Raw genomic sequence first — 14157 nt, forward strand, 5'->3', positions numbered from 1 at the left:
TATATATATATATATATATATATATATATATATATATATATATATATATAAGCAAAACACTTATTTTGACCTTTTTTGTTTTTTGAACAAACAAAGGGATCATAGTGGAAACAGTTATTAGATAGATGTGACTTTCCTTTTGCATATATATATTAACCATATTAGCCAGCTCTAATGCAACCCCAGGGAACTGTCTGAGCATTGTTTTATTTTAAACACCATATTTTTTAGCATTCTTATTAGATGCTAAAGAACTAAAGATTTAGAGGTTTTATCTGTACTATATTCAGCCTACCGCATGCTGAATGATGTATCAGGCTGCCCTGTAATGCAGTTAGTATCTTGACACCTGAGAGCTGAGGAAAACCCAGGCTGAAACTCAACTCCCCTCACCTCTGTCTACTCTACTCCTCTTAAAGAGGAACACAGCCCCCTTGAGAAAATTGCTTTAAGAAGATGGTTAATAACAGAAGATCTGAAATTGAGCACACTAATACTTACTTTACACTGGCACAAAAAAAAAAAAATTTTTGCTCACATCTGACACAGATCGAAATTAGTTGCATACGTGTAAACACAAAAATCCGCACAAGATCCAATTGTTTTGCATCCGATCTGAGCCACTTCCAAATGTGGTTTTAAATCAGATGCATATCCGATCTCTGGACATGCGACATACGTCTAAACACGCATATCCGATTCCATTTGGAATTCCAAGCCACCACAAGGCAAGGGCGACGCGTTTGCTTACAAAAAGGTAGCTTTAATTTTGTATTATGAAGCAGTGTCTGTATGCACTTGCACTAAAAATTCACAGCTTTGTTATTGAGGTAGAGGTAGAAACTGAATTGCACCACACACATTCAGCAGCTGAAATTCATCCTCTGCCCATTTAATTTAAAAGAGACTGCCGTGTGTTTTTTATTTTATTTATTTATTTTTTGTTTAATTTTTTTATTTTAATAAACCAAAAGCTTCACTGGCTACTCTCTTGTGTGTGCTCTCTCCTTCACTCGCTCTCTCTTTATCATTCGTTCAAATAAATGTAATCTTACCTGCTACTTTATTTCCCTTCAGAATTCTAGATTTGACGAGTGTAGATAAAATAACAAACGCAAATTACCTTTATTTTCCAGTCTATATTCGTTCAGTCAGAATTCACGCTGCAAAACACCCATGACACTGGCAGCTGATAACTTATCCATTCTGGCAGGTAATCGTGACCACCCGACGTGGAATATATAAATAATTTTAATAGCATGGCCATTCAAAACCCGAAACACACTGGCCAAAAAATCGGATATGGTCAAAAGATTGGATCTGTGCATTAAGACTTGCAGTGTAAATGCAGCCTAACAGGTCAAGAGAGTAAGTGCACAAGTAGTTTTAGTGAAACGGCTCAAAAATTGCTACACACTGTGGTTTTTACTGAAAGTGTTTCGTGTCCAAAGGCTTCCATTAGCTTCTAGCATTTTTGTTTTTGTTTCTCAGCACAGCTGTATCCCATTGTGAAAGTGTGTGTGTATGGGGGTGGGCTGTCTGTAAGGATTGGATGAGATCATTGTTTCTCAACTAGATGTGGGGGTTCAGGTATCATACCCTTTCATAGTTCAGAGTTTCATACCCTTGGGTGAAAGTGGAACATGTTGTATCACAGTGATTTTAGTCAAATAAACAGCTCTACGTTCATTCTTCTGTTGAGAGTGCCTGTAATACTTTAGACCGATATAAATTGTGCAGAATTTCACCTGATCCAAAGCATACTAAATGTATACTTTATTTATGGCATTAAGTGTCTGTTCATTTTTATGGACACAAAGTGCACTCAGAATAGGTTTTATTGTATTAAATGATTTGCATTTGACCCTGTGTAACTTACTTAACCTGTTTGGCCAAAGCCCTTTGATTGGTTAGTTGGAGGAAGGAATGTGGACTGGATCGTCAGGTGCTAGACTTCTGGTATGGAGTGAAACAAGTTGTGAAAGATGATGATCTTGTAGACAGGCAGTGACTAAGAGACATTGTCTTGGGGGAAAAGGTCTCAAAGATTACTCTTCTTTTTTTTTTTTTCTTGTACTGGGAGTTTTAAGGATTTTAGGAAACTTCAGTTTTGTGGTGATTAACTATTATGGTGAGTAACTAATTTTCTAAAAGCTGAGAATAGATAGAGACAGGAATCTGCTTTGTTGCCTTTGTTTGTGTGGACCTTTTAGATTTGGAAGTGCAGGGTACGTTTCCTCCTGTCTATCTGGGGTTTATGTTTAAAGACTAGAATTGAAATAAAAGATTAATATTTTCATTAATAAATCAGTTGTAGAAATCAGTTTTTTTTATTAAAAAGATACACATACATATAATATTATGTCATTTAATAGAAAGAAAGACATTGTTTCTATTGTTTTGAGTGTTCAGATGTTCATGTAAAGTGTTAATGTCAGGCATTGAGTAATGATAAGGAGGGTCCTGTGCTGTATGTATTAAATGGATTGAACTTAGTGTTATCAGTTGCAGTAGTAATGTCCAGCAGAAACATATTGGATTGTAAGCACTGGTATAGCTGTAAATTGACCATTTTATGTTTTTACTCTTTGGCAGATTGGCTCTGAGTGTACTGCCTGAAACCGATAATAGCTATTCCCAATCCCCTTCAGACTCTGTAGACACCCAGAGCACTATCCACGCTTCTCCACTTTCCCCAAACCTCTCTACTAAATCATTTGAGTCTTTTGGTATGTTTTCTGATCTTCATTCTTCTTTGGCACCTCCTAAACCTCAGAGAACTTTCATTGAATCAAGTGAGTCCAGCATGGAAAACCTCTCAGCTCCCAAATCTGATAAGAAGCGAAAGGCTCCTCTACCCCCTGGTAATCATAGGGGCTCGTCCAAGACTGAAAGCCATCCTGATAATGGGGGACAAGTGCATACACAGAACTCCAAAAATAGTCAAAGGCCTGCTCTTCCTCTGCCAGACTATGAAACCCTCTTTCCCAAGAAGAGGCATGGGGTGATGAGTCAGACACGTTGGGACCATATTATTGCAGAGGTAAACCAGAGGAACTGGGATTTCTCTGAAGAGATTAATGTAGATGGACCGGAGAGGCCGATGTCAAATAAATCCGTGGTCTTAAAAGACAGAACCTCAGCAAACCTTAACCAGCACCAAAGGAATCATGAGGCACCTCCACCTGCCCCTGTGAGACACAAAGAAGCAGTCATGCCCCCCAAAGCCCCTGCAACACCAGAACTATCATTCGAGGCTAATTTCCAACATGGTCATATCAGAGAGCCTATATATGCTACGGTAAATAAGCCTGAAAACTCCAAGAACATGGAAAATAAGCCACCTCCCACTGTCCATAGTAGACATATACCTCAGGAGATGGAAAGGATGACTCAGACTCCTGATGCCATTACCCATCAACTCTCCCAGTCAAAAGAGAAGCCTACACCAGCTGCCAGAGCCATACAAAATGTTAATTCAAAGACTGATGATGCAGCTAAACAGGTGCCTTCAGTAAAACCAAGACAACAGTCATTAGTAAAGGACCCAGTCAAACAAGTCCAACCAGACAAGCAAGTAACAGCTCAACCCATGACATCAGAAAACGACAAAGTTGAGAAACCACACAAGGGCCAGAATGAAAACATTTCTACAGATGTGTTTGTTGAAGCAGACTACCTTAAAACTGCTGAAATTCCAGAAGAACGGCATTTGGGGAAACTGACTAATGAACCCGAGGGGAAAGCAATGACTGCTTTTGACCCATTCCCAAGTGATGACCTAATATCTAAAGATCCCTGGGCTTTACCACAGCAGACCACAAATGAAGTTGACCTGTTCACAAGGGGCCCAAAGAAAATGGGAAATCGTGAAGATCAGGCGTCGACCACTGATAAAAAAGATGCATTTGCAAACAAAGGGAAAACTGATCCATTCACAAATCTTTCTGAATACGGCACAGCACCGAAACTGGAGCGCGGAAAACAATCTCCCAGCTTTACTGAACAAGCCAGAGCTTCATTTCAAAGAAATTTTTCACTTAAAAAGAAACGCCAGTACACAACTACTGGGAAAGTTGGTACAGAGAATGGTAGTCTGGGTAGATCAGTTTCTCAGTCTTCACAAGATGCTGAAGATGTTGAGCTGACTGTAACTAGTGTTGCTTCAGCAAGCAGAACTGAAGCCACCCTAGTAACATCTGAATCCCCTATTGGGGGCAAGACTGCTCTTCGTGCTTGGGTCTCGCCATCAGAGCCTCAGCCAGTTAGTAGTGGAAGCGCTGTTTCTAATTCAAGAAGGTGAGAAAAGTTCTCCCAACCCCTACTAACAACTACTTGAACTCCTCTAACAGTCTCACCGTTGTTGTGCTAAACCCATCAACTTTCAAATCAGCAGCTTTTATTTACCCTGAAACTTCCTCAATCAATCTCTGGCCTTTGGGATTTGTTCAGTTGGTTGCTTAGTGGTTGGTTACTGCTTCCTGGGATTGTGATTGTTGGCCTGGGGTTTTGCTATTGATTGTTGATATTTGTGGTTCAAAATGTCATGGTCTTTTAGGATGCGTGTAAATTAGAACAGAGGCAGTGTCACATAATACAGCAAACTTTCTCCATTATATGTTCTATCTCCAACATATAATGGTTTCTCCATTTATATGTTCTGTTTTGTTATTGTAGGCTATATTATATTGATTACCTTAACAATGTGTACATTTTATAAAACTGGATCCATATGAAATGCTATAGATGTGAGATTTACTTAACATACTCATTGAAGTTTACATGAAACTGATGCATACAAGACTATGAGGTCACATATTCATATACTGGGGAGCATGAGTGGTGGGGCACAATTTGCGTTTGTTCCGAAGATCATGTTGTTTTGCTGGATATTTACATTATGCATGATTCTTAATTGCTCTACCTCAAAGGTGCTTACACATTTCTCTGCTGTACTTTTATTGATCTTTTGATTTTGTTGGGAATTATACATTGGGTGAGTTTGGAATGGTTTACTAACACTTGCCAAGAACTGCTGTCTGTATATGAGACAGTATGTACTTTATACCACTTTTTTTTGTAAAGTTAGTATGTGAAAAATTTAAAAAGTTTACTTAACTTTTTGCCAGTCATTCATCTCTCCTGAAATGGTCAAACATGTATTATGCTATGCAGTATCCTATGTAGTGTGCTGTAGTGGTTGTATACTGCACATTTTCACAAATGTGCAAACAGAAAATTTGCATACATAGTTCTAAATTCTTAGCATGAGATGAGCAATAAGGTACGCCCTTCCAAACATATCCATGTCTCCTTAATCAAATACTAAAATGAAGTGGGTACATCTTCAAAGTTTACTTTTATAAACATTTTCTAAGGGTTTGTTTTAAAAGCGTACATCCTCCTCTTGGATGAATAAAAATGCTCTAATTATTAACCATCGTTTGCAGTAAAGTTTTCACGTTCATTGCGTTAATATGTCCGTATCTCTCCTTTCTCAGGCCTCACCCAGTGAAACCCTTGAGCACCACAGAGAGTCAGTCTTCCAGTGTTCTTGCTGTGGGGAAAGACCCAAAGATTATCACCATCAAGGAAATGGCTGAGAAGCCAAAGGTACCGTAATTTATCTACATACTGCCTTCTTACTATTTAGCACAGGGGTCAGTGACCTTTTGTCATGAAGTGCCATTTTTAAGTTTCCTAGTTAAGCACTATGCTGTTTCTGAAGCAATTTTCCATAAAATTAGCTTTAAATGTCAAAACACAAGTTACTTGGTCTGGATGCCAGCCGAACTTAGCCCCGCCCACAACATTTTTAGGTCGGGAAGTTCGGTCTGGACTTGATCCGTAGAGGAGTAATTATGCCCGAACAGAAACTGTTCGGACCAATCACATTGTCAGAGCGATGATTGACAGATTATCACTAGAAACGTAATCAGCCACGTCATCAAAGAGCGCTTGGGTTGAATTAGTTTATAGGATATAGCTCCTAATAAAACAAGCTGTGTCATCTGTATGTAGGTGCGAGGTACTTTATCTAAATGAAGTGCATTCACTAGTCACTGTGATTTTGCCAAGACATGTTTCTGGATCAACATATTTTGTTGATCCTAGAACAACATTCCTGTTTGAAAAATTTAGTCCTATCCCTACCCCTAAACCTAAACTTATCCCTAAAATCAGAGGGAAATGATAGGTGAATGACACTGATGTAGAAGCACCTAACCCTGTTTGGAAGCCTGAATTTGACATAAACTGTAAACTTGCCCCTCAAATCTGATTAGTTGAATGGAATGGTGTTCCAGGATCAACAAAGATGTTGATCCAGGAACATCAGGGTATCCGCGGGGCATTGAAAAGCATTAAAAGTCATTAAATGGATTTTGTGAAAATCAAGGCCTTGAATGGCATTGAAAAGCATTAAATTTCATTTATACAGGCATTACATTTTTTAGATAGTTTTGAAAAAAAACTACCAGTTTATTTTGAATAAAGCCTAAATAATTAATGATTTGCTGTTGCAAAATATGTACATTGGTGTGATACGCACACGGAACCAGTTTGGTAATTGCCTCCGGCCGGTGCGAAATTGCCATAACGCCGGTTTAGACAGCGGCGGGCTGGGAACTGTAGACAGAAGGCTGCATCAGTGTTGCCAACTTAGCGACTTTTCAGGCCCCTTTTGCGACTTTTTTTCCTAAGAAAGCGTGTTGTGACAAATACAGCGACTTGTTAACCTGATCTAGCGTCCGAGACCCCCTGGTACAACCGCACGAGCACGAGATTGCTTTTCTGCCGCAGGCGCAGGAATTCGTTCCGCCTTTCTGGTTCAGCATTGAGGATGTGCGCTCAGTCAGAGAACAAATAAAATAGATAGGCCTACTATTGCTTCTAACCTGAGTGATCATTTTACGTGTACATATAGCTAAAATCACTGCAAATGTCTATTTTATGTGTATGGTGATTTTGTCAGACAACATCTCGATTAGGCTATAAATCAGGATTTTAGTGCTGGTTTAACACGTCAGGGCTCGAACTTTACTCTCCCGACCGGACAAGGACCTTATTAAAAAGTCAATACCAAAAAAACAAACAAACAAACAAACAAAACAAACTTGGTAATCACCAAAACGGGAGTATGAAATATTTTATTTCATTTAGTGTTAGTGGCGATCCATAGTGGATAATAATAGGCTGTATAATGTACTGACGATAACAGTGTTGCGCTGTTGAGGCTCGCGCAGCATCTCGAGGAGAAATGGAAACATGAGCAAAGCACACAAAAAGAAACTTGGTTAAACATACTGCAGTAAAAATTCAAAATGTGGAGTTTACTGGTAAGTAATATCACACGACCTGTTTTGCTAAATAGGCTACCATCACGATTAAAAATGTGACACTGATTTCATACAACAGTTCAGTTAACAAATAATTAATATTAAGCCACTTACATTTTAGAAGGAACATTGACTGTTTTTGTTCTATTTTAGCACCAAAAATCGTTTCAAACAAAGTTCACAGCAGTACTACCAAAGCGCAACTCTCAGCCTTGTTTTCATTACTGATTCAGCGTTTTGAACGAATCGGTTGAGTCAAAGATTAAATGACCCATTCATTCTTGAATGAATCAGCCATTGGAATGAATCATTTGAATGAATGAATCAGTGACACTCACTTATTAAGATGGTTACTTGACGCCACCTAGTGGTGGTTTAGTTTCATTTTTAAAATATAATTTCCCCTCTAACATTTCTTATTTGTATTTTCAAAAAATATTTTAAAAAATTCCATAACATTATTTAATGCAGTTGTAATCAATCAAAAATATGCAGATTTACATACGTCAAAGCTGCAATATTCTGAAAGGATATTGCTTCAGAACAAATTTGTTTCTACCAAAAACAAAAAAAAAAATTCCGGACAAACTACTGTTTTGCTCGTACAAGACAAAATATATAGATGAAACAATTTTATTGGGAGTTTGGCTTAAAATATATTAAGTGAGCAAAAGTGTAGCAGCAGAGAAGCAAACAAATGTAAAGGGCTGACACTTGGCAGAATGCGAATGCAACAATGACATGATGAAGTTTCTAATTGCCGTATGTCGTCATCTATCGACATTTAGCGGCATATATATATGGCATTAAAAAAATAAAAAATTGCCATTAAAAAGGCATTAAAAAGCATTAAATTAGATTTGATGAAACCTGTAGAAACCCTGAACATGCTGTACTTGGTAAAATCTTGTTCACCTATGTACAGTACACTTTTCTCACTTTTGCTCACATGCCAGCAATTACGTCTTCGCCTAAAGAGACATAGTAAAGGGGGAAAAAAATGAGATGGTAGGAAAAAATATTTGTCAATGCTTTTGTGTTCTCCTGCAAATGTTTTGCATTCAAAATCTTTGCGTTCCGAAGAAAAACTGTGTTCTTTGCGAGCGAATGCAATGCTTCTCAGGGGAATGCAAAACATTTGCGAGAGAACGCAAAAGCATTGACATAATATTTCTTCCCATCTCATTATTTATTTCTTTATTTATTTTGATCACGATGTCCCTTTAGGGGCTCTGTACATGTGCCATAGGTTGCTGACCCCAGATTTAGCACACTGAATAATAAAAGATGTTAATCACAATGAACAAATGGGAATTGAAAGTTTTGTAAAGAAAATCAGGCACACTTTGTTTCTATGGCTGCTTTAGGGATGCACCGATACCGATAATTCTTTATATTTGAAAGCCGATAACTGATATATTGGCCGATAAAGCTAAATCAAAATTTTTATATAATTTTTGAGAGCCTGATTACAAAAACAAAAGTCTCACCATTAAAAGCCATGTCTATATGACAGACTTGCGCTGTACGTTGCACTGTATTTTCCTTTTTGAAGTGATTTCAATCATATTTCAAGCAATTCAAAACAATAATGGCAGACAGTGCGTATCTGAAGTGGCTGAGCTGAAGGAAATAATCCATTATTTATTAGCTTTAATATATCGACCACATTTTCTTATCGGGCCGAAAATGATAACATTAAAAAAGAAACATATATCAGCCGATACCGATATGGTGGCCGACATATGCATCCCTATAGTCTCTCATTTTGAATTTGATTCTAGTTTTCCAGTATCAGCTGATATTGGGTATTTAATTGTGCATGCTCATTTCTCCTATTTTTATGTTTGGATTACATTTGTCGTCATCTAACACTCACTGAAAGTTCATTTTTAAAAATTGTTAATTGAACAGTTGTTCATTAACACTGAAAAATGGAAATTCATTTTATATTACATTTAACATACTATACACTATAATGTTGTGATGCCTACTTGTAGCATTTAAAACATTTGATTTTTATTTATTTAGACAAAATAGTACAGAATTTTAATATCAGCCAATAACATGTAATTAATTATTGGTGTCAGCCAAAATTCATTATCTGCACATCTGTAGTTTTTAAGATAATGAAAAACATCAATTATGTGTATCCAAACGTTTGATGGTACTGTATATCAGTTGACCAATTGTCTCTCTGTTTTTCTCTGTTCCTTCACTTCACTGCATATCCAGATTGGAGAAAGCGCTCCGTACACCCAGCTCACGCAGGAGGAACTGATCACACTGGTGGTAAAGCAACAGGCTGAACTATCCAAAAAAGATGCCAGGATCCTCGAGTTAGAAGACTACATTGATAACCTGCTAGTACGCGTCATTGAGGAAAAACCGGCCATCCTGCTTTCACTTAATTCCAAGTGTTAGGGTTTGATCATGACATTTGATTTGACCATGCCCAGATCATAACACTCAGACACTTCAATACTGTGGGATTTGGCTGATATACACACAAGGATTTTGGATGTAATATCACATCTCATAATCAGTTTATTTGTGTTAATGCATGACATTCTGATTTCACCACCAATATCTTCCAAATAACTTTTTTTTTTACTGTGTGGAATGTGGATGCGTGATATCAGGTCCAACTAGAAAATGCCAGAATTCTGTAGTTTGGATGCTGGGGTTTTTGTTTTTGTTTGGTTGCTTTTTTTTCTTGATTGGATCATGGTACCAGCTCACTCCAAAATCTACCCAACAAAAAATACATCTTATTTATTGATCATCTCATTGTATTTCTGTGAACCTTTCCATTTAGGCAAAGAGAGAGCTTCTTAATGCATTATTTATTGCAGTCTTAAGCTTGTATTTGAAGATTTTCCTTCTCCCTGAAGTGATTTGTTTCGATCTTGACTACTGCGTTCATTACTGTTGATGCGGCCTTATGTCTGTTGGGGCTCAAATCAAGGGCAGACATTTACACTATAAGCACTTTTTTTGTCCTGAACAGGGTGTTTTATTTATGAAGGATAGTGTTTTTATATTAAGTAATTATCTGAAATACCCTATAGAATTACCTCTGTAGAAATGCCTTAATGAAGAAATATTTTTCTTGGCTGTATGTATACTTCTGCTTATGAAAGGCCTTTGTTCTAACACTGGACATATAGTTCATTTTCGGTGCCCTGGTCAATATTGACTACATACTTGCTCTTTTTGTTAAACTTCATAAACTAAACTTTTTTCAGCTGAATTGGCAGTCAGCTGTTAAATGAATCAAAATCTGAATGTTTTATGCCACATGTTTGTTTTTATATTATAGTGATGTTGACCAGGGATTAATAAGCATTCTTTTTAAAAAAAAAAAAGAAGCTTGATATCAATATTTTAAGCACATGTGCATACGGTGACACACTGCGATGGATAATAATGAACAAGCAATAACTGTATTTGCAGAATTTTGTTTCTTGAATTTCAGGTAATGCGGTACTTTCCTCAAACCGGGATCTTTTGCGCTGTATCATGTAGCCTGTGTCTAGAGATTCTGTTGAGAAACCAAAGATCTGTGATTTAAAACTGAGGTCTTACCCTACAGTACCGGTCACAAATCTGCTCCCCACTACATGTTCCATTCTTATTATTAATATTATTAATGATTTTAATGACTGAGTAAACATTTACTTGTTATTAACTTACCCTGTCCATTTGTGTAACTATGAGGAGACCTTTAATTATGTCTTTTATTTGTTTGTCATTAATTTTAATTAGACAGAATTAGTCCGTTTTCTGTGTTGCAGTCATATAAATTCAGTCATGAGAACAATTATAATCAAGAGCTTCTACTGTGTTCTTTCAAGTGTTAATCACTTTGAGTGAGTTCACTAAACTATTCAAAGCATTTTCACTGTTACCAGGTTCTGCACATTCCAAAAACTCCTTCATGTCTGAATTTGAATGAAAAGCCTTATTAATTATTGCAGATGCTATGCATATATGGACAAGATATAATTTGTAGACCTGTGCCTTCTCATTTTATTGAACATTCCATGTCATTGTTCCTTAATTTCAATAACTTCTGAAATGTAATTTTGATTATGCCTCAATTCATTGAATAAAACTTAGCTGAACTCACATAGCCTGTGTTTTTATATATAATTTATGGGTATTTTGTATTAATACAATATTTAACAGTAGTTCATACACATTCAAATTCAAAAGTATTCGAGTCTAAATATTTTAATGTGCATGAATGAACTGTTAAATGTTAAATGAACGGTTTCCCCCAAAAAGGAAAATTCAGTCATCGTTTACTCACCCTCGTGTCATTCCAAAAACAAGTTTCCTTCTTCTGTGGAACATGAAATAAGATATTTTGAAAAATGTTTCGACCGTCTTTGTGCATTTAATGAAAGTCGAAACAACATTGGACCATCATTGTTTGGACATTTTATCTTTATACTTTTTAAAATCTTTATCAAAATATCTTCTTTTGTGTTCTGCAGAAGAAAAAGTTAAAGAACAACATAAGGGTGAATAATGAGGACTTTTTTTCTTTTTCTTGGTGACCTTTTTACAAGCTGTAATATAAGTCTCGGGGGTCCCCAGAATGAGTCTGTTAAGTTTCAGCTCAAAATACCCCATGGATTTTTTATTATAAAATTATAAAAATGTGAAAAAATTTGCTGATTTGGTGTGTGTACCCAAGCTTACGATACACCGAGGTATAAATACTACAGGATAAGCTCAACATCAAATATAACTCTCATAATGGATCATTACAAACTGTTTGTGAAGCAGATCACATTGGTATGGCATGTATTTTGTCGATGTTTGTTTGCTAACATTCGATTCTGAATGAGTCGGTGCTGCACGGCTAGCGTGGCTAAAGCTACTCACTGTTGGAGGGACTCAATAAGAATGAAGATGCATTCATGAATGATATAGACTGCAAGCATTTTCGGGTTAAAAATGAAAATAATGACATGGCTCTGGTCTCCATGCATACAGTAAGAAACGATGGTAACTTTGGCCACATTTAACAGTACATTAGCAACATGTTAACGAAACACATTCAGAAAGACCATTTGCAAACATCACGAAATTGGATCATGAACAGTTGGTATCGATCCATCTTTGAGAATCAACTTCTGTGCAAATCCTATGTTTTACTGACCCTCGTATACAAAGCAGTCTGGTGACTTGTACACTGGTATATGAATTAATCTGGACACATAAAAAAAACTATAAAAAATAAAAAATTACACCACTGCATCCCTAGTATCGAATCATGATTCCGATCGCGTGTCAAACTGCCAACGGCTGAAATCACGTCGGTGCTCCGAACAGCAGATTCGATACACTGATTCATTTATGATCCGAATCTTCCTGAAGCAGTGTTTTGAAATCGGCCATAACTAAATAAGTCGTTATTTTGTTTTGTTTTTTTGGCGCTCCAAAAATATTCTCGTCGCTTTATAATATTAATATGTACTCAACCACTGTACTCAAATGAATCAATTTAAATATGTTTTTAGTACCTTTATGGATCTTGAGAAAGGAAATGTTATTGCTCCCAATGCAGGCCTCACGGAGCCATTGGATTTCAACTAAAATATCTTAATTTGTTGAAGATTAACGAAGGTCTTACAGGTATGGAACGACATGAGGGTAAGTAATAAATGACAGAATTTACATTTTTGGGTGAACTATCCCTTTAATGACTAATGATCTCACTATTAACTAAATATTAACTACGACTACAATTACTGCTACCATATAACTATTTTATTGAACCTTTATTGAATAATCTAAAAAAGACCAAAAACTAACAAGAAATTCTGATGCATGTAATGTAAATCCATCTTTACAGTTTAACAGAGTACTTCTACTTACATAAAAGACATATAAATATCAGATGTAACTCTACTGTATATCTCCCAAATGTCTTTAAATTAAACAAAAATTGAAATTAGTTTTATGATCAAAGCTCTGTAGTTGTTTGCAATGCAATACAACCAAGATTTAGAGATATAAACATCCCTCAAAAACCTGATGAAGTTATAAGAACTGATCAAATATCAGCTGACATAAGCTTTATAATAACTTTAACGAATGATTACTCATGAATAACGTGATGGTATAAACCAGTGAGCAGCAGACTGTTGAGTACAGTTTTGTTCAGCAGATGGCAGTAGAATGCAGCACACTGTATTCTCTACTACATGTCAGGCAGCTCAAGAGGATGGTACAGCCCTTATCATTATATGTGTACTGTATAAAAATGATTCTTGGCTGCTATTATAATTGACTTTTACATGCAGAGAGTGTGAGCCTGATGCCACTCACCACACAACTATCAAAATATCTGAAGCTAATTGCGTTCCTTATTCACTGCTTAAAGGTTATGCAGTCGACAGTATCTACAGTGAGCTAATTAGTAGCTTGAAACAACAGATAATTAGCAGAAAGGCTGATATTGGCTGATGTGTATCATCAGTGGATCCAAATTCAGTCAAAGTGGAGTGTAAAATGAATGCATGCGTATAGCTTGCATTAATCAGCAGGACGTCAGAAACTATGGATTTAGTGATCTTCCCATTTCCATGCAGACCAATTTGTGTCATTATGTGCAGATATATTGATGTGCCATTTATGTGTGCAGTGCCATTACATACTGGGTGTAATATCAAGGGATAGAAAATAACCCCAGAACCTTTGGCTGAAAAATGTGATTAGTTCTTTTTGCACAAAAATAGATATTTTTTTATCTGACTTCAGAAAATGATATACATATTATATGAGATGTGATATTTTCCATTAC

General features: G+C 36.5%; 1 protein-coding gene across 1 annotated transcript in view; it reads left to right on the forward strand.

Annotated features, from left to right (window-relative positions):
* The window catches only part of rab11fip1a (RAB11 family interacting protein 1 (class I) a), a 28517-nt gene extending 17049 nt beyond the window's left edge, over nucleotides 1-11468 (forward strand). Inside the window, exons 4-6 of the mRNA XM_048209227.1 lie at nucleotides 2596-4299; nucleotides 5502-5613; nucleotides 9573-11468. Coding sequence (XP_048065184.1) covers nucleotides 2596-4299; nucleotides 5502-5613; nucleotides 9573-9761 — 2005 coding nt within the window. The 3' untranslated portion in view covers nucleotides 9762-11468. The remainder of the gene's footprint in view (nucleotides 1-2595; nucleotides 4300-5501; nucleotides 5614-9572) is intronic.
* Nucleotides 11469-14157: the final 2689 nt, after the last annotated feature.

This window comes from Megalobrama amblycephala, linkage group LG12, assembly GCF_018812025.1.
Source record: "Megalobrama amblycephala isolate DHTTF-2021 linkage group LG12, ASM1881202v1, whole genome shotgun sequence".
Lineage (NCBI taxonomy): Eukaryota > Metazoa > Chordata > Actinopteri > Cypriniformes > Xenocyprididae > Megalobrama > Megalobrama amblycephala.